The sequence below is a fragment of the Trichomonas vaginalis genome, chromosome II (genome assembly GCF_026262505.1).
Source record: "Trichomonas vaginalis G3 chromosome II, whole genome shotgun sequence".
NCBI classification, from domain to species: domain Eukaryota; phylum Parabasalia; order Trichomonadida; family Trichomonadidae; genus Trichomonas; species Trichomonas vaginalis.
In genome coordinates this window covers 18,592,395-18,617,565 of record NC_067204.1, presented here as the reverse complement: position 1 = coordinate 18,617,565, position 25,171 = coordinate 18,592,395, and the positions used below count along the sequence as shown (strand labels likewise).

At 30.5% G+C, this 25,171-nt stretch overlaps 9 protein-coding genes and 4 pseudogenes across 13 annotated transcripts, besides 3 other annotated features; 5 read left to right on the top strand and 8 right to left on the bottom strand.

Moving 5' to 3' along the window:
* Positions 1 to 11,956: part of a mobile genetic element that runs on past the window's edge.
* TVAGG3_0567360 (uncharacterized protein) lies at positions 152 to 1,051 on the top strand (the record flags this gene model as incomplete). Its single annotated transcript, XM_051238649.1, has 1 exon — positions 152 to 1,051. The coding sequence occupies one exon, from the start codon at positions 152 to 154 to the stop codon at positions 1,049 to 1,051; it is 900 nt and encodes a 299-aa protein (XP_051096473.1).
* TVAGG3_0567350 (uncharacterized protein) lies at positions 3,022 to 3,783 on the top strand (the record flags this gene model as incomplete). The annotated part of the gene is made up of 1 exon (XM_051238648.1): positions 3,022 to 3,783. A coding segment is annotated over one exon (762 nt), but the record flags the coding sequence as incomplete, so codon positions are not given.
* TVAGG3_0567340 (phage tail repeat-like family) lies at positions 3,901 to 4,770 on the top strand (the record flags this gene model as incomplete). Its single annotated transcript, XM_051238647.1, has 1 exon — positions 3,901 to 4,770. One exon carries the CDS (start codon positions 3,901 to 3,903, stop codon positions 4,768 to 4,770), a length of 870 nt encoding a protein of 289 aa, XP_051096471.1.
* On the bottom strand, positions 6,844 to 7,902 carry TVAGG3_0567330 (annotated as a pseudogene). Its single transcript has one exon. A coding segment is annotated over exon 1 (1,059 nt).
* On the bottom strand, positions 10,330 to 11,461 carry TVAGG3_0567320 (annotated as a pseudogene). The gene has a single exon. A coding segment is annotated over exon 1 (1,132 nt).
* A 270-nt stretch (positions 11,957 to 12,226) lies between the features above and the next one.
* On the bottom strand, positions 12,227 to 14,620 carry TVAGG3_0567300 (coagulation factor 5/8 C-terminal domain-containing protein family; the record flags this gene model as incomplete). Its single annotated transcript, XM_001303033.2, has 1 exon — positions 12,233 to 14,620. The coding sequence occupies one exon, from the start codon at positions 14,618 to 14,620 to the stop codon at positions 12,233 to 12,235; it is 2,388 nt and encodes a 795-aa protein (XP_001303034.1).
* A 78-nt stretch (positions 14,621 to 14,698) lies between these two features.
* Positions 14,699 to 15,571, bottom strand: TVAGG3_0567290 (coagulation factor 5/8 C-terminal domain-containing protein family; the record flags this gene model as incomplete). Its single annotated transcript, XM_001303034.1, has 1 exon — positions 14,699 to 15,571. One exon carries the CDS (start codon positions 15,569 to 15,571, stop codon positions 14,699 to 14,701), a length of 873 nt encoding a protein of 290 aa, XP_001303035.1.
* Positions 15,572 to 16,013: 442 nt separating this feature from the next.
* TVAGG3_0567280 (regulation of choline O-acetyltransferase protein) lies at positions 16,014 to 17,756 on the bottom strand (the record flags this gene model as incomplete). The annotated part of the gene is made up of 1 exon (XM_001303035.1): positions 16,014 to 17,756. One exon carries the CDS (start codon positions 17,754 to 17,756, stop codon positions 16,014 to 16,016), a length of 1,743 nt encoding a protein of 580 aa, XP_001303036.1.
* A 648-nt stretch (positions 17,757 to 18,404) lies between these two features.
* Positions 18,405 to 19,707: a mobile genetic element.
* Positions 18,501 to 19,627, top strand: TVAGG3_0567270 (annotated as a pseudogene). The gene has a single exon. A coding segment is annotated over exon 1 (1,127 nt).
* Positions 19,708 to 19,855: 148 nt separating the features above from the next.
* On the bottom strand, positions 19,856 to 20,539 carry TVAGG3_0567250 (temperature-gated cation channel protein; the record flags this gene model as incomplete). The annotated part of the gene is made up of 1 exon (XM_001303036.1): positions 19,856 to 20,539. One exon carries the CDS (start codon positions 20,537 to 20,539, stop codon positions 19,856 to 19,858), a length of 684 nt encoding a protein of 227 aa, XP_001303037.1.
* Positions 20,540 to 20,597: 58 nt separating this feature from the next.
* Positions 20,598 to 21,900: a mobile genetic element.
* Positions 20,694 to 21,820, top strand: TVAGG3_0567240 (annotated as a pseudogene). Its single transcript has one exon. A coding segment is annotated over exon 1 (1,127 nt).
* A 24-nt stretch (positions 21,901 to 21,924) lies between the features above and the next one.
* Positions 21,925 to 22,791, bottom strand: TVAGG3_0567220 (protein ubiquitination; the record flags this gene model as incomplete). The annotated part of the gene is made up of 1 exon (XM_001303037.1): positions 21,925 to 22,791. One exon carries the CDS (start codon positions 22,789 to 22,791, stop codon positions 21,925 to 21,927), a length of 867 nt encoding a protein of 288 aa, XP_001303038.1.
* A 206-nt stretch (positions 22,792 to 22,997) lies between these two features.
* TVAGG3_0567210 (armadillo (ARM) repeat-containing protein family) lies at positions 22,998 to 24,577 on the bottom strand (the record flags this gene model as incomplete). The annotated part of the gene is made up of 1 exon (XM_001303038.1): positions 23,062 to 24,489. The coding sequence occupies one exon, from the start codon at positions 24,487 to 24,489 to the stop codon at positions 23,062 to 23,064; it is 1,428 nt and encodes a 475-aa protein (XP_001303039.1).
* Between the last annotated feature and the right edge of the window lie 594 nt (positions 24,578 to 25,171).

Genomic DNA, 25,171 nt, shown 5'->3' with positions numbered 1-25,171 from the left:
AAGTGAATTTACCAATGAGCATTAATGAACTTTACACACAATATCAACAATTAGGAGAACATGGAAAAATAATAGTTGATTTAAATAAAGGTTCCATTAAATTCGAATAACTTTTTTATAATTAATTTTTATTTTTTATTTATAATTAAACATGACAGAAATTGCAAATCTTCTACAGGTTCCATTAAAACAAGGAACAAACAAAAAAGGTGCATATAATAGAACTATTAAAGTTCCAGACGGAATGAAAGAATTAGTCCACATTGTTGCCGGTCTTCAAAAGGATGTTAAACAAATGAGAAACGTTTTAACATTACCAGAAGCTCAAGCATATGCCAAACGTCATGGACCAAATTGGGAAGCACATGAAGCAGACATTACAGGACCAAATGGAAAGCCTGATGGAATAAATGAAGTCTTTGTTACTGATGGTCAAGGAAATATTAAAGTCATAAATGGGTATAAATTAACAATGACGGATTATCCTAAACGTAAAGCATATAATGAACGTTATCCTATGCAATTTGATGAAAATGGAAAAGCTGTTAAACAATACATTGGAGAAGGTGAAAATGGTCCAATTAATTCATACCGTCATAATCCATATTCTTATTTCAATGAAGAATTAAATGCTATTGAAGAAGGACCAAACGGATTACCTCAATATGTTAATCAGTTTGATGGTCAATATGCAAATTTGAGACCTGAAATTCCAGCTAAGAAATTCTTTAAAGTTGCTTTATTCGATCCAGTGTTCAATGAACAGAAAGAAGCAATGAAAGCAAAATTTAAACCAATTCAAGTGGCAAGAATTTCTTCATCTTCACTTTCAGAAGCATTCAAGGAATTGATAAAGAAACCACTTTATTCTCAACAAGGATATAACTTTGATTTAATTAAAGAAAGTGATAGACGTAAATTAGAAAAATCAGATGATTTTAAGAATGCATGTAATGAAATGATTAAAGATATTGTAAATGATAAAATAAGACTGGAAGAAACTCAAATCATTATCAATAACATAATTGGTGCAGTTACAAAGAAAGTATAAGCAAACAAGGATAAACCTTGGGATATTACCGTAACAACTAAATAAAACTTTAAATATATTTTTCTTTTTTTTATTCAATTATAAATGAGAAGACGTTTCACAAGTCAAAAGAACACAAACGCAAAAGCAGAGATTACGGTTGGTTATAATGTAAATGATGATAAATCACGAATTATTCAAAATGTTAAAGTTAATGTTAGTCCTGAATTAACAAGGGCAGCAACTCAACCAAATTTATTAACTCGTGACTTACCGAAAGAAGGAGGAGCAAAATAAAGAAGATGGAGACCCAATCATTTTATCTGAACCCGGTAAAGAACCTGTTGAAATTCCCACTTATCCAACATACCCAGCACCACTTGATAACCCATATAAAATAGACATTAATTCTGAATTAATGAAAATATTCGCGATATATCATAACTGATAATTATGATTCAATAATAAATTTAATTGACCAATCCGGTTTAATTATTTTACCTTATGAATCATTAATTCACATTATCGCCATTCTTTGTGATGTTCAAGATTCAGACGTTAAGATTCAATTTTTCATAGATGATGAGGTTTCATGCTGCGGAACAGTTGCAAAAATAAATCCTATAAAGGATATTAGCACAATTAAGATATCAAAGAACGGAACAACAACTGAACTTCATTTAACATATAATGATATTTATAATAAAATAGTTGATGAATATAAAATATCACTTGAAAAATTCTTTGTTAAGGCTATTTAATATTCAAGCATTAACATTATCGAATAATAATCCTTTGAATCATAATCAATAATAATTGACCTTTCACCAGTTTCTATCGTTTGTTTTATTTCTTTTTGTTCCCCACTATCCGGATCAGTCATTGTAATTGTTTTTGTTATAGTATCTGCTTTATCTTTAACTTCAATCTTTTTTCCATCGGGATATTTAAACCAAAATTCCAAAAATTCGATATTGTCAATCTGTTCATATTTTAATCTATCAATTACATTTTTAATACCATCTGAAAATCTTATGAAATGGTCATTATATGGGTTTGATTGAACTAAATTTGAATGAAGTGAAATATAACCTGTTGATGAATATGACATCGACTCATATTTTCTGAAAACACTAAAATTTATAACATGAATGAATTTCTTATTCGTTGAATTTATGAATTCTTGAGGTAATCTTATTCTAGTTTTATTTATCACTGGAAAATAACGCTTTACCATATTTTTAATCGTAATAAAAATGTCAATTATCAATATTATTTCGAATAATAACTGTGAATTAAATTTAACAGTTAGCGGAATTTATAATGTTACTCTCGTTTCTGTGAGTGGTAAATTTAATCCCATTCTTTTAGACCCTTCAGATTATATATCATTTATTAAAGATGACCATGAAAAAACGTATGATATGTATATAAATAATGTGATAGTGAAATGGGATATTAACATGATTTTAAGTTATTTAAATGAATCATTTATCGTATGGTATGAAGAAAATTTTAAATCAAAACCTGATAAACTTTTTGAATTTGATGAAATAAATAATCTTATTAAATTTCCGCTGAAAATTAAATTTTGTACTCCTCGTCTTCGTTCATTGTTGGGGATATTAAATTTTGAAAAAGATGTTGGGGATGTTTTGTATTCTGACACTGGTTCCAATTTCATTTTAATCAAATGTGATAAAGTTAATACCCCAATGAGATTTTCACATCAAACATTAGACCCTAACTCTTACCCATCAATACAAAACATTTTATCCATCAACTTAAACACATTTTCTTTATCTTATCCGTTTCAATTATCCGGGAATTCATTTATTCTTCATTCAAAAGATTTATCAAATATTAAATTTAGAATAACTGACCTATTTGATTGTGATTTAGAATTTATGAATGAAATATTATGGCAATTTCAAATAGAAAAAATAGCTGATGAGATAACGGATTAAATATTTATTTTTAAATCGTAATAAATGATTAAACAACAGCAACCACAACAACTTAAGGCACAAAACACCCATGTCCTTCAGACCATTACATACGCCACATATGCATATAATTCAAAGACGGCAGAACAAACGCAAAGGTTGAAATATGGAGATTTGGAGATAGTATTGAAAAATGACCATTTTGAATTCGTTTGCAAAGGTGGTGCAGTGATATCAAATATAAAAGAAATTTTATTTATGAATTCAAAAATTAAAGGAATAACGGATGATATAACATCAATTCCACCAGAAGAACAGAGATATTACGCATTAAATGCATTTCCTAAAGTTTTGAAGATTGGAAGATTTAATTTAAATGAGGAATTCATAAAAGGTTTCCTAAATGACATAATGAAGAAGGTAGATAAGGAATATGTGGATAGTGAATTAAATAAGAAGGCAAATTTGGTTTATGTTGATGAAAAAGATAATGAAATTAAAGAAAAGGTTGAATGGTATCATGAATGGACATTTGAGACTTTTAAAGTTAAAGCTGATACAGCATGGGTTTCGGGATGTTTAGACCTTAAAGCAGATAAAACTTATGTTAACGATGAGTTAGAGAAGAAGGCGGATAAGGAATGGACATTTGAGACTTTTAAAGTTAAAGCTGATACAGGATGGGTTTCAGGATGTTTAGACCTTAAAGCAGATAAAACTTATGTTAACGATGAGTTAGAGAAGAAGGCGGATAAAACATATGTTAACGAAATATACCAAAGTTTGATAGGAACAACAAAAAATATTGAAACTATTGTTGGTGACTTTTTTGTCAATGAAGAAAATAAATATTTTAGATGGCAGTTTGTACACTCCTTAAAAAATGGTATACGATATAAACTCATTCCGAAAAATAACAATGAAATGTATGTAAGCTATAAAAAGAACGATGGTACACAAGTTAAAGTTCCATTAGACAACAACTGCTACTTAAACTTATATGGAGACGAACAAAAGAAATATTTAAGAGTTTATGAAATGGCAGATATGACATTGTCTGACCCAGCTCCAGCACCATATTATTATGACTATGGAGATGACGACAGAACACCACATGTAGATGAACAAAAGCTAACATTATATTTAGATTATTATAGATATAAAAGATATAATGCAATAGAAAAAACGAGAATAGTATATTATTATACAGATGACAGAAATAAATATTATAGTCAAGATTTTACCTACCCTGAAAACATAAGATTATATTATAAAAAATATTCTGACACAAACCAGAAGAAACCTGAAATAGTTGCACTATATTTTAAGTTCAAAAGAGACAATCCTATAATATCTCATATGTTTGATTTAATGAACCCAGTAGGTTCTATTTATACATCTATGGATGCAAGAGGTCCTCAAGTAATGTTTGGTGTTGGTGCATGGGAACAAATAGTTGACAGGTTTTTGTATTGTGCAAACTCTTCAAAGGAAACAGGAGGAAGTAAAACGATTTCAGGTGAAAATTTACCTGCACACAGTCACTACATAGATTTAAGTACATCCCAAGCAGGTTGGCATAAGCATAGATATTGGGATTGGTCAGGAATGACAAAAGGTAAAGGATATGATGTTAAAGACGACGTTAAGTTTGCTATAAATTGTTACTGGAGTGACACTCAGGGAGAAGGAAACCATACACATTTCGTTTCAGGATATACACAAACAACGGGACAAAGTAAAGAATACATGCCACCATTTATGACTGTATTCGCATGGTATAGAGTTCATTGAACAGCATAATTTAAATTTTTATTTTTATCATAAATGGATACCCCACAAGCTCAAAATTTACCACGAATCATAACAAGGGAGGAAATGATAAAAATGATGCAAGAACATGTTAAAAATAACAAACCACTAAAATTGAGAAAATGCGGTTATGCAGTAATGATGGAAAGAGAGATGTTGTCAAAGAGGAATAAAAATTAAATTTGGATTGAGTTTAAAAATTCATCTTTATTAAATTCATCTCTTCCAATCAATTTATTTATTCTATTAAATTCTTTTATTTTTGCTTCACTCAGTTTAAGGATTGAACGGTAAGTTTCTAATTTTTCGATTATTTCTTTATCGTTTTCAACCCCACCACATTGCGGCTTCTTTTTGTAATAGCATATTTTTGATTTAATTCTGTTTAGTTTCTTTTTATATTCATCGTCTGGACTCTTGGCTGCTTCGTTGTCACTCATTTCTTACGAAATAAAAAAATTAAATATTATTTAAATATAATGGAGTAATAAAATAAATCGGAATTTCTATTAATTTATTGTTAACCTCAACTAATGCATTGCCGTTAATATATCTAACAAATTCAGCTATTGTGTCAAATCTTCGTCTTCTTTTTGTCATTGATTTATCAGTTTTTCCATAATCGAGATGAATCAAAACTTTATCCCCTTGTTTAAAATTCATGAGCCCCGAATTAATTTGTTCACGTTTAACATCATTCAACCTTTCCATTTGCTTTCTAATATATTCCCATTCTTTTGAAATATCATTTTTCATTTCCACTGGTTTCATGTTAATAGTTCTATGCCATGTATTATTGTAATAATATACTAACTGTTGTATGATGGAGTCATGATTTCCATCCCAGTATATCTGACCGTTAACCCCTAACGCATCTCTAAGAGTTCTCATTACCGCATCAACTATTTTATTATGAAAGTATATGGAGAGGATGAAAAGTAAAAATTAATTTGTGGGAAATAATGAATCATGGCTGCCTGAAATCCTTTATCACCATCACCCCTTATATTATCTACTCTTTCATGATCTAGTAAGTATTGTATAGCTCTTCTTGTTTCCTGTTCTGTTTTCCCTTTCACCAGAATGCAATATAAATATCTAGTGTTAATGTTAATGGCAAATAAATAAGTAATATTTCCTTTTGAATATTCCAGATGATCGATTTCGTATGAATAAGGTGAAGGTGCAAATGATGGACGACTAAATTTTTCTTTTAATGGTTGAATTTTCGGGTCAATTGGTTTATTTAATATCTTGAAACCCTTTTTAAAATCTTTTTGTTTCTTTAATGTTTGAAATGGATATAATAAAGTGAATGATGAAGGATTAACTGAAGGAGGAGGTACTGTCGTTGGAGGTACTGTCGTTGGGGTTTTGGTGTTGCAAGTGGTTTAATTTTATCTGCTTTGATTTTGGATTTCATTCCCCCTTCATTAATTCTGGATGTATTCTATTCATTTGTTTTAAATATGCTGTATATAAAGGTTTGATATACTTTCCCGCTTCGAGTTTATGTTGAAGGATGAATTCCAAAAGTTGATCTTCATTTAAAAGTCGGGTGAATATGTTTTAACTAATGAATCATAAATTAAAGCTTGTGCTTCATTTATGAGCTGCTGAACGTCCAAACTTTTCTCTTTTTGCTTTTGCGGTCAGGATTATATAAATTATATAATTCATCAATATCTTTTTCAGTTAATACTTTATTTTTGAAATCTTTCAACTGTTTAAGTTGTGATTTACTTTTTCCCTTTGAATATTTTCCTTCTTTAATGTTCTCTCTTAAATGTTTAATTATTTTATCATGATATTTCAAAATTTAGTTTTTATAATACCGATAGTATTCATCCATATCATCACCCGTTATATTTTTATCATGTTTTTGGAGATATGATTTTAATTCATAATAACTAAGAAAATTTTGATTAAATACTAAATCATCAATTAAATTTTTAAATCTGCGCTATTCATTTATATAAAAATAAAATCAATGTTTAATGGGTGCCCACCTCTTTGTCTCTTCTGTGGCATTTCATTAAATAAATGGCATACAACATCCATTTTCACAACATACAGCTTTAGTGTGTGCTCCTGTTAATGCAGTCTTACCAATTGTTAAGCGAGTCATTGACCCATTTTTAAGTTGTAAATTAATATTTTGACCATCAAAATGACTTTATCATTTATTATATCCAAATAATTTTTAGGTGTTAATTGTTTATTTTGTCGTAAACTTACACCTTTCATTTTTTGTGCAATCTTTTTGAAGGAGTCTTCACCAATCATTCCGTTGAATGATGTATAACACTTAGGACATAAAGCAACCATGTTATCACCTTGTTTCTCAATTGCTAAACCCAATAATTTTCTCATGTGCTTTTTCTTCAGCTTTATTCTTTAATTTAGGTTTAAATTTCTCATCAAAACAGAAGAAATCAAAAGGTGCGAATTTGAAAATGTTTTTATCATAAAATTGTTTATCGGTTACAATTGCTTGAAATGCTTGAGTGTTAGGAAGATTTGGGTCGCCAGCGATTGCCCAATAAGATGAATCAGTATCACCTTCAATGAAATGAAAACGATTAACATCCATGCATTTATACATAAAATCATAAATGAAAACCAAATACCAGTATTTAGCATTATCTAAAGTGAAGAATGCCTCTTGTAAACATGTATCACATCTATAAAATCTATCTTTGAGCATCACTTGATATGTATCCTCACCTATTTCTCTTATGTTTTTAAACTTATTTGACATACATGCAACGCGTGCCTTCTGTGCATTCATTATTTTAGTCTTTGCGTAATTTTGTGTATTCATTGCATCGTAACCATATGATCCATTAAGTGAAATTTGCAAAATAAACTTTTTCCTTTATTTCCTTCTAATTCAGCCTTTTGTCTTTCGTTCATAAATTTGTTCGCAAATTCATTAAAACAAGTATTTTTCGTAAATGTTAAAATTGATTGAATATCATCGATGATAAAATGAAATCTGTCTATTAGATACCAAAGATAATAAGAAGAAAATGGTTGATATTGGTTGTGTGTTGATGCTAACTGAGTTAATTTTCTCTGTTTCTGGTCAACCGGTAGATTGTTTGATTTCATGTAATTATACATAAAACCACCAATTGTTTTTTCATCTGTGATAATATCTAAGTTTCTTATTATCGGTAAAAAGTTTATGTAATCATTAATGTATTTTTCATCAATGTGACCCTTTACTTCAGCCACGAATAAAGTATTTTTCTTTCTAATAATTCCTAGCTTTTGCTTTCTTTGTTGCTGTATCACAAATTAAAACATTTCAATCTTCCCGGCATATACATTATGATCGGTGTATTGAATGAAATCATGAGGATTTGATGAAAATGATGAAGGATATAATGAATTGAAATCAACACCAACGAAATGAGTCATGATGTTGGAAGTGTCCTCATTTGATACTGTTTTAGTTTCTGGATTATATGAAAGTTTATTAATATGTGGTGATTCCTTTAAGATTAACACGATGTTGAACATTAGAGAGACCACCAGTAATTCCATTACGGAGGATGTGATACGCTTCCACTGAATCTAAAGTCATTGGTAAATTATTTTTTAATGCATAATTTCTTAAATTAATTCTTAAACGTTGAATGTCTTCATCTTTATTTGATTTCACGACATTGCAATAACAACACATTAACTGACAATTTTCTTTAGTATGTGGTTTTTCATTATCGATTCTATCCAATGTTGGTTTATTTGCATATGTAAACGCTTTACCACACATTTTGCATTTAGATGAAAGGATTAAATCGTGAAAATATTGATAGTCATCCATTGAAACATTGTTTTTGGTATCTCTTTTCGCCTTTTCATCTTGTTTCTTATATGATTCAATTTTATATTTCCAATACTTTTTCGTTAATTCAAAACTTGATTCCACATTTTCTTCTTCTGGATATGTTTCGTTAGGATTGAAGTTCTTATATGCTAACGCGTAACGAATCATTGATGCATTAGATGATAATGAAAGATTATGGAGCATGTCAATTTTATAAACAAATGTTTCTTCAATAATTTTATCAATTGGGTCAATCATAATTTCAACGTCTTTATTGCAATAATGAATAAAATATTCTAATCTATTCTCAAATTTTTAGCATCATTGAGATATATTTGATAATCTGAATCGGATATTGTTTCTTGTGTTAATGCTGAATAAAATGAATCTTGAGTGAATGGTTCCTTTTTATATAATTCTTCTTCGTAATTCTCCCATGTGATGAATTGATATGGGAAAAAGATTTAACACGTGATTTATTGTTTCCGAAATCTTGAGTGAATTGGTCTAATGTTCCACCCGCTATATAATTTCTGATGTCAATAAATCTCAATTCATATGGACGTTTGTTTTCTTTACATGATTGCTTAAATTGAGAAGAAGAACCCAGCATTGATTTTATCTTCCATTTTGCAGTATTTAAATCACGAAGAATTAAATTTAAATCAAACTTTCCCGAATTAAAACCAATGATATTCACTTTATTAAATTCTTCATCTAAAAGCTCTTTCATTGCTTCCTTCTGTTTCTCATTTAATGTATGGGACTTCATTAATTCTTCATATTGTTCAATATTTGATTTAGCAACTAATGAACAGGTTGAAAATAAAAATTCAATCAAAGAGATGAACGAATCACTCGAAGTTAAGCAAAAATTCCTTGTATATGTTTTATCGTTTAATTTAACCGTTGATGATACCATAAATGGTTTTAAGTAAGCGTTCAAAGTTGCACATTCAGAAAGTTGAAGTTCTTCTTTAGTCTCTAATGTTTCGAAGTCAAAAGTAATATAATATCTTGTTGGTTTATAATATTCCTGCAAATTGTGCTAATAGCCACTGATATATCTTCTGTTTCGTGATATGTGGTGCATATGGTTGTGTGTGTTTTGCAATTGAACGTCTTGAATTAATCTTCCATTATTTTCTTTACATTTCTCACAATGTTTTAAAAATCTTCTTTGGTTTTTCCTTTCTGGATCATCACGGATAGAATATACTTCTTCTTTGCAAAAGGACAAACTTTATATCCTGTGAGTGCTTCAACGTCTGTTATTCTGTCAGCGTGAAGTTTTCCACATGGACTCTGTGTTAATAAAATATTTACTGTTTCAAATTCTGGATCTATCATTATTGATTCCACTAATGGAAAGTCTACCTTGTTAATGTCTACGTCTTCTGGTTGAGGGTCACAATAATAAAAATCAATATTAACGTTTAACATTCTTGCTAACCTCTCACTTTCTGATGAAATGTCAAATCCTTCATATGCATCTATGGCTTCATTTAAATAACTTCTACGAGTTTTAGGATTAACACCATCAGGAATGTTATAGAAGCGTTTAAATAACCTTCTACCTTCGCTCTTATTTGATTATCATTCATTTTAGCTGTTCCATTTTTGTTCATTTATGTAAGAATAAAAATTAAAAAATAAATAAAAATAAAGTTTATTTTTTTAAAGTCCGAGACTCAGAGAGTCCAGGGCTAAAGTCCATAAAATGAATTAAGAACACACAAATTTTTATCATCTGCACGTGACGAATACATTTTAATTTACTCAAGAATGCGTACCTGATACATTAAATCTAATTCCTGTCTTATTTAATTTCACAACTTTGAAAAGGAATGTGTGAATAGCTATGAAATGATGACGAGATGATTTATGTGTTGCTTCCATTTTTTCTGAAATAAATGAATAAATATAATGTTTATAAGTTTTCATATCTTTTATGTTCTTAATAACGAATGGAATAGATCTTTCCACTTCGTCCTCCTTCGGAGCTGTTCTTTCATATGAAACATCAACGGTATCTTCAACAATGAAACCACAATCGCATAAAATTTTATATGTACCAATTGTTTCTTTTGATATTTTATCTAACAAATCAAAAACTTTATCAACACCTGTACATTTATTTAAATAATAATTTGTGTAAATATCATGGTCTTCTTTCTTAATCGTATTTGTTGCATATGTTACATTTTTCAGTGCTTTTTTGAATTTTTCAGAATCAAGAGGAGGTGAAAGTAATATACATGGATAATCTCCATCGTCAATAAATTGAAGCTTATGTTTATGAATAAATTTTGTGCCTTCTTCTGAAAGTGTTTCGTCAATATCACCATCTAATAAATTTTTAGTTGATTCCAAAAAGTAATTTTTATATCTTTCCTCATGTGATTTTTGAACTTCTGATTCTGAAGCTGGGATATTCATTAAACCCTACTTCATTTTCAGCATTTCTCAATTCACTAATTTTTCATCTATTTCATTTCTTAATTGTTCCAATTTCTCAATCTCATCGTTATAATATTCATCTTGTTTAATTTTTTCTTCAAAATATTCAGGAGGTGTTTCAAGGCTCTCTGAGCCCAGGTCCTCTGGACCATAAAGAGGAATATTCTCCTGTTTTTCAACTTTTTTGGGATATAAATATCTCATTATAGCCTTTTTAGTAATTGGTCCGTTATATTTAAATTCATTCAACAATCTGGAAAACTCTTTCACATTCTGCATATATGTTGGATAAGAACCGTCTCCAAAATTTTCTAAAATATTTTCTAATTCTGAATTAGTGAACTTTAAAGATTTCAATGAATTAGTTGTTATACTCATTTATTATAAAATAAAAAATAAAAAAATAAATTTAACTTAGTTTTAATTTTACGTAAGAAGTCAATTTTTTATATACCGTCATTTGTAGGTATTATTTCTATCAGATAAAAATTATTTTTCTATTTGTCATCTTTATATAAAGATAAAAAATATTTTTGATTAATAAGGAATTAATTTCATTTTATGTCTTATAATGTGCGCATATGTATTTAAAAGGCATTCATTGAATTGCTTTTCAATCTCTTTCTTTTTTTCATCTTCGAATATTATATCATTTTCATGTTCGAAGCTTGTAAGTTTGTTATCTTCAAATATTATATTAGTTTCATATATCAAATTATGATATCGGTCATATTCTTTTAAGTGATAAATAAATACAAAATTTACGGTTCCTTTAATTTTAAATTCAAAATTAATTTTACAACAGCTTTGTGGATCAATTAGTAAATCAATCAAATAATGTTCAAAATCAGATATTATTCTTTTTCCATACATTTTATATTAAATAAAAAAATCTAACTTTATTTTTTCGGAGTTTTGTGACGAAGTGCGAATCTTCACTTCGTCAAAAATATATTCTTTTTATTAATGGTAATATAGGAATTGTAGGAATAAAAACTTTTTATAAATTATTCATAAATTTTTAAAATCTGCTATTCGGAAGTATGTTCAAAAATCATTCAATTATGTATGAATTCTTACGATTACAAAAAAAGTCACAAACCCCGCATCATATACTACTATATAATTGTATATAAAAGAGTTTTTAAATCAAACCATTATTTCTTTCATTACAACGTCTTTGTCTGAATCAGATTTTTCACCGCGTTTTACCATGATAACAAATACAACAGCAACAATGACACCAATAACAACTAAAGCACCAATTATAGATCCAGCAATTACTCCAGCTTTAGATTTCTTATTTGACTCTGATTTTTCATCAGTTTCAGTTGTATTTGTTTCATTTGAACTTGTTTCAATAATAGATATTCCTGCATTTTGCATGTATTCAGTCATATTTGGCTCCTTCATTGGTTCTAGATCATCATTGAACTTGAAATTCGTATCAGGGTATCCATAGTATGCTGATGAATCTGTTCTTTGTTCCAATTTGAAGCCATCTGACCAAAATCTCTTGCAAACTGTAGTGCATTCAAGCCAAACATTGATATCAGAAGTAGCATTCTTCATTTCCCTCAAAGGTATATAAAAGTAAACATCATTCTTTGGAACCATCCATGTTTCAGATCCTTGGTAATTATCTTTACCTTGTTTTGTGTATCCACTCCACCATGGCCATTGTTGACTCATATTTCTTTCTGTGCATCTTGATCTAAATGTCATATTCATCCATGTTCCATGCAATCCAAATACTTCTGGAAGATTTTGACAGACTCTAAAGGATAGCCTACTACTTTTACCTGGAACTCCTGATAAAGAAGATGCCGAAATTCCAACGAAAGACATCGCGTCATTTGTTGGTTGCCAATTTTGGAAACCAACATTAATGTAATACAATGGATAGAAATGAACAATTTTGCCTGGAGTTTCTAAGTTTGGCATTGGTGTTGATGGTAAATTACTAATACTTTCTAATGTTGTCAATGTTAAGAAACTATCATAAGCTGCATTAGAATTAACTTGAACGAATTCTGCGCCAATATAAACTTTAACAAACTTGGAGGATTTGTTCAAACAAACAGAGAAAAATGAAATCTTTTGAGCGGAAAAGTCAAATTTCATTCCTCTCTTTGTCTTTCCACTGCAAATTGATAATGTTGATTGTGAACCTGTCTGTTTACCGAAGTGATTCACGTATGTTGCAACTTCATCAATAACTGGTCTTTCCCAGTTTCCATTTCCAAGTTTATAAAAGATATCTGTACTATCTCCTAAATCAAGATTAATAGAGAAAGTTGGTCTTGACTGGAAAACACTTCCTTTTTTATTAGTAAACTTACAATTCATTGTTAATGAATTATCATTTAATGTGTAAGTTTTTTCCATTTTCATATCATTCGAATCGAAACTAAATGCTGCAGTTTTATCTGTTTTTGTTCCTGTTTTCATATCATAATTAATATGATAAGTAATCTTAAATGAATCATACATACAGAAATCAATACCTTCAATATTATCTACAAATTCAGTATTTCCTTTCGTGAAAGAGAAAATTCTTCCATAAGCAGGGTTTTCACCAGAAATAGCTTTAAGATTTCCTGATTTCATTATAACTGCTGGATTTGAATCCCTCCAAAATGCCAAATTCTGATAAACTTTAGCGGCATTTGCATTAAGATCTCTTGTAACAGAACAAATACCTTTAGTATAGTTATCAACGTAATAAGGATCTTTACATCTTTCCAAGATTTTTATGGCGCATTCTTTGATTTTAGAACCTTTAAATCTTATTTTTCCTTCTTCATCAACAACCAATGGCCATTTCATTCTCGATTCCATAGTAATAATTGTATTTGCTGATGGAAGTTCTGCCATCATTGTATTAAATATTTGTTTTTCAGAGCCTGTTTCTTTCGCTTTTTCAACAGCTTTACCCCATAACCAATACGCGTAATAATTATAGTTATTTGTTTGGAATCCTTGTATTTCTCCGCCAAGACAATTAATATATGCTTCAGGATGAAGATCAGCAACTTCTTTTGTTACATTAAGGAACCTTCTAACATATGCTGCAGCTCCTGCTCCGTAGAAACCATACAAGAAGTCATCTTCGTAGTATAAAACAGGTCTATTTGGATAAAACATCATTTTTGACATGACATATTGTCTGAAATAAGTGAAATCAGTGTGTTGAGCCAGTCTTGTTGGAGGAGTCCTTGTCCAAAGCATTTTGTCTTCAGCCATATATCCATATACTCCTAAAGAAGCGTAGTATTGAATGTTTCTACCAACCATCCAATAATTCGGTGTCAAATGCAACGGAACCCAAAAATTCGTGTGATATTCGTAAAGATGGACGTATTTGACAATTTTAGTCCAGTTTGCGACAATCTGTTTGAAATAGACTGTTTCCGGATGCGCTGATTCGTTTATTGGGTGGCCAATGTCATTTCCTAGTGGACACAAATAAATTCCAATGTTATCTTTGCCTTTGATGTTGAACGGAGGGGCTTCTGTCATGTAGTAGGCCAACATTCTAATAATGTGCTTTGGATATGTCGGTTTGAGGGCATCTGACAAACGATTACAAAAATCTAACATAACACCTGAGTATCATTGACCATATTTTTCGAACAATGCCTTGCAATTAGGGCAACGACAATAATCATTATCATCGTTGTGGCCAACGTCGATGTATGTTGAAGTATCATCTTTTTTGACTTCGGCAATGATCTTTGAAAGGATAACATCGAAAGCTTTTTGATTTGTAAGGCATGGTGCACTGCTAGAACGCTGTCCGTTATCTAAAAGTGCCCACATTTCGGGATATTTCGATGGAGGATATTCGGATTTGGGAAGTTGGGTCCAAAACGTATGAACGCCAAATGTAGACCATTTGTATCCGCCAGCTTCGTATCCTAGACCTTGATCGCCTGCATTTGCTCGTTTTCTAACGTTATGTCTGAAATTCAAAATTGTATCTGTTGCCCAAATACGACGCCATTGGAATGCGGCAACATCATTTATATTAACATCAGAATCAACATTGAATTCATCTGCTTCTGGATAGAATTCCATCCATGAAGTGTAGAATCTGAATTTTGCGTAAGTTTCTAAGAGTTCATAAACGCCATAAATGGTACCACGAGAGCCGCCATTAATGATAAGATGATCTCCTTTAACAAATCGTATCTCATATGCATCAAGACCTAAATCTGTGAACTTTAATGTTGTTAACTCCTTAGAGAACTTAGTTGGGCCTATCAAAATTGCTTTATCTTTAATATTTTGATCATCTGTTTCTATTGGAATTGTCTCCCCTGTTATATTTTTGATACCTGCCTGAAGTTCTCTTGCAGCAAAACGCCACCAAGGCTGCTCGCCACGTTCAGTTTTTGGATAATAGATAGTATAAGATGATGTAGTACCTCTTTTTGAGATTGTGATATTTTTCGAACTGATAAAGAGGAAAAGAAAACTTAGCATGTATTTTTTTTGACAATTTTGTGATATCAGAAAAATTCAGATTTATTCAATTTTTTATTGAATCGGATTTGGATATTTAACATATTTATATTATCTGCTAAATTAAATTTTTATTAGGAGATTTTTTCAGATCATATCGGCGATACTGGATAGAGGAATTACTGCATGTGTAAGAATAAAATAATTTATTATCATTATCTTTTTTGAAAAGCCTAGTGATTTACAAAAAGTGCAAACAACATTGTCGGTATTGTGGGAACTGCTTCCCACTCTCTGACTTGAGGCTCAATAAATGCCACTAAATGGTTTCACAGATGAAATATATAGTAACACAAAAATATTTATTACTCAATTTAATATTATCATCATAAATTCATTTTAAAAAGTATCAAATTATTTTATGATTAGCTTCATTTATCAAAAATAAAAAATAATTCTTTACTCAAGCAAGTCTTTCATTAAGTTCTTCAATTGGCGTTTCTGAAATTTCAGATTTCTTCTTTTTTCTGATGCAGCACACGCAGCATGCTATTATACTTGCAATGATAATGACAATAACAACGCATACTACAGAAATAATAATTATTAAAGTTCTCTTCGATTCTTTGATTTCGTCATCAACGTCTGAATAGTCAAAAGACCATTCTGGCGGTGCTTGAGGTTCACCTTCAAGAACAAGAGTTTTTGGATCCAGAGGATCTTTGTTAAAGTTCATTTCAGTTAGCTTCATTGTTCTGCAAAATCTTTCAGGATCCGGACAGCTTGCTCTCTTCGTTCTAATTTGACCATCAAATAAAGCTGAAAAATTGAAATATTTTCCAACATTTTCTTTTGTGCAAACAATTGTTTTGATTCCATCAATTTCATCATTGACTTTTATTTCGAAGCTTTCGTAGCCATTGCATTTGTATTCACCGCATGGATTCTTAGTTATAATACCTGGCAAAATTGCTTGTCCTTTTGGACAAACTTTAACAGGAGAAGGATAAGCTTGAAAATCAGCTAACTGAGTTCCAATTGTTTTCTTATGTTTCGGGTTATAATATGTATCTTTGAGTTTGCAATATTGTCCAAAATATGACTCAGAGCAATTTACTGAACTGTCATTAAACCATCCTCCAATTCCCAAGTGTTTATAATCAAATCCAGTCAAATCCATAAATTCAAAATCAGCATCATCATTTGCAATATAATTTGATGGTAATACAATTTCTGGTGGGTTAAGCGCAAAGTTTTCAATTGGTTTTCCATTAATTGATTCTGGATGTCCAAAGACTAAAGGAACTGCTTTTGCCCAATTAACTTTGTAATTACCAGAATCCATTAAAACAGCAAGCGTAGCATCTGTAAGTCTTAAATATGGAGTAGGTTGTCCAGTATCAGATCCAACCATATATTCTGATTCATATGTTCTTGATTCAAGATGAGATCCTGCTGTTCCTACACCTCCGCCATCTTCCAATTCAATTCCAGATGGGCAACTTTTACCATCATCTCCGACAAATTTATCAAGACCAAATCTTTTCTTTGCAAAGATATGTGCATATGGAGTAACAAGGAAGCTAAAACCTCTTCCAAATTTGGTGATATTGCAAATAGGATCCTTGTAAAATGTTGAATCATCATATGAATGGAATTGCCTAAATACATATGAGTTAAATCCTAATGCATGTGTAATTTCATGAAGGATTACATTGAAGTAGTTATTATCGGTATCATTATAATTTTGGGCTGCTTTTGGAATGTATTTTGGATTAATATTAACTACGCCTCTTATTGGACGATAATATTCTAATTCATATCTATCTCCATATGCTGAGGCTATGAAGGTATTTGAAAGTCTGGAATGAAATACCATTAACAGATCAGTATTTTCATTATTTTTATTAACCAAGCCTTCCAGATCATCAATTTGGATATTGCGTAAATAAGTTCGAACTTTAAGGAGATTACTCAAGAAATTAATTACATTCTGAGTAGTTATTTTGACAACTTTGATCCTTTCTGGTGTTAATAAATCTGCTTCTGTACATGTTAAAGCAGCACCATTATTTGCGGAGTCATGAACAATTTGTCCTATTTTAGTGCACCTTTCGGTATCTGCAGCAATGCCTTCAAAATAATCATAATTTGTTGTAATTCTTATTGGTCTCCATTTATCTGAACTAAAAGTTCCGAGGCTCATTCTATTTCCTTTTGGAATTGTATAATTCATGTTTCTTAGTCTCTCATCGTAATTGCAATGATGAATAGCTGAGAATATGAATAGGTGTATCATCACAAATGAAATGAACTAAAAAAATTTAAAAATGGAATAAAATAAATCAAGGTATAAAACAATCAGTAATAAATGGATATTTCATTAGTATTCTGCTGGCAGTCAAATATTTAATTCAAAATATTTTGAATGCAAAAGATGACTTCGATTCAAATATTTATCAACTTTAAATTTTTAAATGTAAAGCATTGAATTTAACTTTATCATTTTATGATAAATGTTATTGATCAGTATTATGATAATTTAAAACTATTTCGCATACTCATGCAAAGTAAGGATCAATCTACCACATGCACTCATTTAATAGCAAATATATTGCCACAATTCATTTTAACGATATGACATCATATACCGTTCAAATTTGGAAGTTTTAGAAAAAATAATTTTTTTAATCATAAATTTACTTGGATGCTAATTGATGTCCCAAAAGTGGATAAAAGTCAAACAAATTCAATGAGCTAAATGATATCTATACAACTTCCACATACTGAATATCCATGGTCAAAGATTTCGAATAAGAATATTTTTATTTTATTATTATATCATTATTTACTATAGGGTGTCCAAAGGTGCGTTTAGCACAGCGCTCTATATGAGACTATTAAAGGAGATATATGCTGATTATAAATATATAATAAAAAATATGAATATATGTATATGATGAGTATGTTGTATTTTGGCGCCATGCCGGGATATAAAATGAATTTTGAGACAAGAGGCGGTTTCGCGGGAAATTTTGGCGGGATTTTTTTCATTTTTTAATGAATCATAAAGAAAACATCCTCGCTCTTGCAAAAAAATGCAAAGACTGTAAAAAAATCTACGAGACATTGGTAAAATGCTTCGGTATGGATGCTCCTAGCTATTCCACTGTAACGTATCATGTTAGGATGTATCACTTCATGAACAAAAAGGCGCCCATCATAAAAATTGACAAAAAATCGCCGGATCAAAGAAAAATCAAAGCAATTCTTCAAGCGCTAGATGAAGACCCAAGAGCATCACTCAGAAGGATAGAGGAGATGACAAAGATACCACGTACAACAGTCAGTTATTATCTGCACAATTATTTGAACTACAAACTAGCGTATACACGTTGGGTTCCGCACAACCTTAATTCAGTTCAAAAAAAATCTAGAGTCCAATCTTCGAAAGAGCTCCTCTCTATATTGGGTGCGTATCAATCCAAGAAGTTTCGCTTTTTAGTAACAGGGGACGAGTCTTGGTTTCAATATGCAACAGAAGCCAAAATCATGTGGATCCCGAAGGATGAAAATCCGCAAACATTCCCGAAGAAAAAAATTGACACACCAATGATGATGTTGTCGGTTTTTTGGGGCGTGAATGGCATCATCGCAATTGATATTCTTCAAAAACCTAATACGATGAATGCTCAGTATCTAATTGACAATGTTCTTACTCAAATTATCAATTCTGATGAGTTTGAGAAATCCAAACAACAAAAACAAAAGTTTGCAATTCATTTTGATAATTCAAGAGTTCACAAAAGTCATAAGGTAATGAATTACTTGGTGGAAAACAATGTCAAAGTTGTTCCAAACCCAATTTATTCACCTGATATTGCACCCTCTGACTTTTATTTATTCGGCACGCTAAAAAAGAGAGTTGAAGGACGCGAATTCGCGAGTCCAGATGATCTTGAAAATTTTGTAAGAGAGCAATTTGAGCAATTTTCTCATGATGATTTAAAGCGTGTCTTTCAAGCCTGGATCGATCGCTGCGAACGCGTGATTGAATCCAATGGTGATTATATTTAAATAAACTTTATATATATGTAACTTGTTTATTTCTATTCGCAGTATTCAGGTTTGTGCTAAACACACCTTTGGACACCCTATATTTCCGTATTTTGTATTTTTAGGCAAAAATAATCTTCACTTTTAAAATTATAAATTGGAATTTGTACCTTTCAATTCCCTTAAAGGTTTACATGCGAAGAATATGATTTCAAGCTTATTATTTGGAAAAGCTTCAAAATATAGTTTTTAGTTCTTATGTCCAATATTAGTTTTTCCTCCATGCAATATTAAAAAAGCCTGTATTTTCTTTGCTTCTTGTGAAGAATCAAGATAAACTTGGCATTTCATTCCTGCTTTGCGTCGTTTGAGAAATTTCTCATAATCCGACTTTTCGCGACCAATAGCGATGTCAAGGGCTGAAATTCTGCCTATTAAAGTATTGATTTCGGCACCATGAGAAACTAACATTTCAACAATTTCAAGTTTAGATGCATATGATGCCATATGAAGAGGTGGATATCCTTCGACAGTCTTTGCATTGACATCTGCACCATTTGAAAGTAGAAGTTCAATCAAATCTTTGTTGTCTCGATTAAATTTCGAATTTTTTTCTTCTGCATCTTCTGCTTTTGTATCATTACATAATACTGCAGCATGAAGTGGAGAACGTCTTATATAATCTTGCATATTGACGTTTGCACCATTTGAAATCAGAAGTTTAGCAATTTCTTTAGAATCAAATATACATGCAACCATAAGAGGAGTGTATTTCCTATCGTTTTTATTATCATTTATATTTGCACCATGTGAAATTAGAATATTAGCGGCTTCAACATTATTACACTCGCTTGCGATATGAAGTAATGTGATGCCATCTTCTCTATCTCTGGTGTTGGCATTAGCACCATGTGAAAGAAGAAACTCTAACATAAAAATATTGTTTTTCCTGATTATAATATCATATGCATTAAAATGTAGTGCATTAATATAGGGTGTCCAAAGGTGCGTTTAGCACAGCGCTCTATATGAGACTATTAAAGGAGATATATGCTGATTATAAATATATAATAAAAAATATGAATATATGTATATGATGAGTATGTTGTATTTTGGCGCCATGCCGGGATATAAAATGAATTTTGAGACAAGAGGCGGTTTCGCGGGAAATTTTGGCGGGATTTTTTTCATTTTTTAATGAATCATAAAGAAAACATCCTCGCTCTTGCAAAAAAATGCAAAGACTGTAAAAAAATCTACGAGACATTGGTAAAATGCTTCGGTATGGATGCTCCTAGCTATTCCACTGTAACGTATCATGTTAGGATGTATCACTTCATGAACAAAAAGGCGCCCATCATAAAAATTGACAAAAAATCGCCGGATCAAAGAAAAATCAAAGCAATTCTTCAAGCGCTAGATGAAGACCCAAGAGCATCACTCAGAAGGATAGAGGAGATGACAAAGATACCACGTACAACAGTCAGTTATTATCTGCACAATTATTTGAACTACAAACTAGCGTATACACGTTGGGTTCCGCACAACCTTAATTCAGTTCAAAAAAAATCTAGAGTCCAATCTTCGAAAGAGCTCCTCTCTATATTGGGTGCGTATCAATCCAAGAAGTTTCGCTTTTTAGTAACAGGGGACGAGTCTTGGTTTCAATATGCAACAGAAGCCAAAATCATGTGGATCCCGAAGGATGAAAATCCGCAAACATTCCCGAAGAAAAAAATTGACACACCAATGATGATGTTGTCGGTTTTTTGGGGCGTGAATGGCATCATCGCAATTGATATTCTTCAAAAACCTAATACGATGAATGCTCAGTATCTAATTGACAATGTTCTTACTCAAATTATCAATTCTGATGAGTTTGAGAAATCCAAACAACAAAAACAAAAGTTTGCAATTCATTTTGATAATTCAAGAGTTCACAAAAGTCATAAGGTAATGAATTACTTGGTGGAAAACAATGTCAAAGTTGTTCCAAACCCAATTTATTCGCCTGATATTGCACCCTCTGACTTTTATTTATTCGGCACGCTAAAAAAGAGAGCTGAAGGACGCGAATTCGCGAGTCCAGATGATCTTGAAAATTTTGTAAGAGAGCAATTTGAGCAATTTTCTCATGATGATTTAAAGCGTGTCTTTCAAGCCTGGATCGATCGCTGCGAACGCGTGATTGAATCCAATGGTGATTATATTTAAATAAACTTTATATATATGTAACTTGTTTATTTCTATTCGCAGTATTCAGGTTTGTGCTAAACACACCTTTGGACACCCTATATTCAATCCGTTTAAAATCAAATTTAATGCAATATCTGTTTGATTTTCAACCACTGCAAAAAAAGACACGTTACACCGTATTCATCCACATAATTAATATCAGCACCATTCTGAATCATATATTCATAAAGAGATGGTATATGAAAACTTGGAGATAATAGAAACATAGTGTTGAAAACTTCATATTTATCTAAAAGATAAATAAATGCATGAAGATTTTTGTATTTGTAACAATCCTTCAATTTGATAGCTGCATTGTATTCGTTCAACAACATATATAAATTACCGAAGTTATGAGATGCAATTGCAGCTCTCGTTGTTTTCATATCAGGCACATTTTCTTTCAAACATTCATTAATGATGTATCGATTGTTCCCTATAAATGAAGCATCAAGACATGCTTTTGTGATTTCTACGTCAAATTCTTTTTGTAATAACTTGAAACAATTAACTGCTCCTCTTAAACAACATTTTTCTAGAATTTCAGTGAGATTCAATCTCTTACTTTTCAAGTGATACAATAATTCATCTTCGTTATCATTCATTATTGCATATTCAGGTGTATTTATTTTAATATCATCATATTGTGAAAGAAATGAGATATTATAAATGTCACTGCATTGATATCCTTCGGATATTCTCTTCATTAACTCTATGTACCCATGACGATAATGCAAACTCTGTTTGCAAATATCTCCAATCAGACGAATCATCTCTTTTGGTGTAAAATATCCAGTATCAATCAAGTTGTTCTTGATTTCTTGGTACAATCCTGTTGTTGAATCTATTTCATCTGTATCCAATTTATATATTGAATCCCATGTATCAATGTATCCCTTATACTTATTCTTAAGTGTTTTATAGTGTTCAGTTGCTTGGCTCAGTTTCATAAGTTGAAAAAATATGATAGAAAGCATTATTTTGATTATTGAACACTAAGTGCCAAAAATATTAAAAATCCAAAATCTCTAATTAACGATTATTTTACATTCAAATGTTGTTCAACATTGAAAAAAAATTTAACAAAAATTTGAGAGTTTCTATTGAAATGATAGAAATTAACATTAATGATATCATTAAAGCATAAACGAGCTGATCATTGTTTATAAATCATTTAAATTTAACAAAATATTATTTAATAAAACAAATAAAATATAAAATTACTCAGGTATCATATCCATTACCTGGTTAAATAAGTCAATTAGATCTTCATCTTCCAAATCCTGGCCAAGATGAATAAATAATTCGCTTGCATCATATTTATAATACATATTAACAAGGAAATCATCAAGTTGTCCACAGCTTTGGAATGCTTTGAGTATTTTTAGTGTTGTTACAAGTATCCCATACGTGTATTTTTCATCATCATACTCAAGAAGTGTTGTTAAAGCAAGAACAACGTCGTCATTAGTTTCTCTAACTATATCAGCATATGTCATCTTATCGTAAAGTATAAATAATACATCAGCAGCTTTTTGCAAAATATTAAATTCTTTTTTAACGTAATAGGGCTGTCTTCCAGTAATATTTGTGTTTGTATTCTCCTTTATCTGTTTTGCAACTGTTAGAATTGCATTTGTATTGATAAAGTCTTCAATTACTGATGATACACAAACATTTAAGACTTTTTCATATAAATCAAGTATTGTACACCTTGCAATAGTACTTTCATTCTTATCAAAAGCATCTAATGTTAATTCTAATGGAAAATCCTCACAATTCCATTCATTTTCAATTAAACATTCAAAAAGATTGCAAATTGATAGTATTTCGCCATGTTCTGCATTACCTATCAGATCTCCTATTGATTTATGAAATTCTTTCCCAAAGAATTCAGGTAATGTTAATAAATTCTTTCCAAATAATTTAATTAAAATATTTATAGCCAAATCCGTTCCTCCCGATTCGTTTTCAATTATTATTTTGCATATGTCAATCATAAAGTCAGCTTGTTCAACAGAAAGTTCAAGTTTCGTGATATTATTTAGAAAAATCGTAATTTGACGCGAAAGAGCATGTGGACGTTTGAAATAGTCTTTACGGCTTCCCCCTGTAAATAAATGCATGAAATTATTAAGCATTTCAGGAGAAACAAAATCTGAAGTTAATTCAATCAATTCTTCATTAATTTCTGCGAGAGTGTTGATGAAAGATAAGCAAGTTTCTGAGCATTCATTGTAATCGAGTTTGAGTATTTCTGATAGCTTTGGTAACAAATCATTTAGTGGAATTTGTTCTAAAGAGTCATGGTCGTTTAAAATAATGATTCTAAGTGTCTTTAAGCTGAGATTGAGGATGTCAAGGTCTTCAATTGTTAAAATAAGGGATATTAAATTATTAAAGTAATCTTGATCGTAAATGAACTGAGAAATGGATTTAAGATATTTAGAATCAAAATTAACTAATTCTTCTGTAAGTAATGTAAATTTTTTGGTGTCTTGTTCGGCAATTGCTGAATTTTGTGCTAAAATAGTTTGATGTAATAGATTTAATTTAGCTTTATCGAGATCTGTTTCGATTTTGTATTCACTCACCGATTTTTGAGAAACAGAGACTTGTTCAGTTTCTTCTTTATATTCTTCATCCATGAAAATGAGCTATTTTTGTTTCATCTGGAATTTTCTTGATTGGTATTATCATAGCATATAACTTCAAAATGAAACAAGCATAAAGAAAGATTGGTCAATGAAAATTTAATGATTGATATGTCAAAAAATCTGGTTCCTAATATTTCCTATAAGAAAATCAGAAGAAACTCCGAATTACAATGCTAAATCTACATTAGTTTATGAATTCAAATTTAATAGATGAGATCATGTTGTGATGTTTAAGATGTTGCCATAATATCCAAAGATAAGACTTTTTGAGTAGATTTGCATATGATATCTCATAAGAATAATTAGATAAATGAGATCGATAGACTATTAAACAAGTGTCAACATCATTGTGAATTATCCTTACTGTGTCTCAAATAAATAGCATATGTTTTACATTTGAAAATGAGTTTATAAATAAACTAATAAATTTCACTCATTCAACTGTTCATATTCGCACAACATAGAGAGCTAATGTTATAACTATTAATGCATCACAACAATCATGTGCATTTCAAATTAATATCTGAAATCATTCTGAAAAATAGATATTTTTCTTATCATGCCCGAATATCTAAGATAGTAATGTGTTTCTTATTCATGTGTGAGTCGAGATGAAGTTCCAATCACTATAAGGAGTCAAGAAATTGCCCAGCCAATAAATATTGAATGGAAA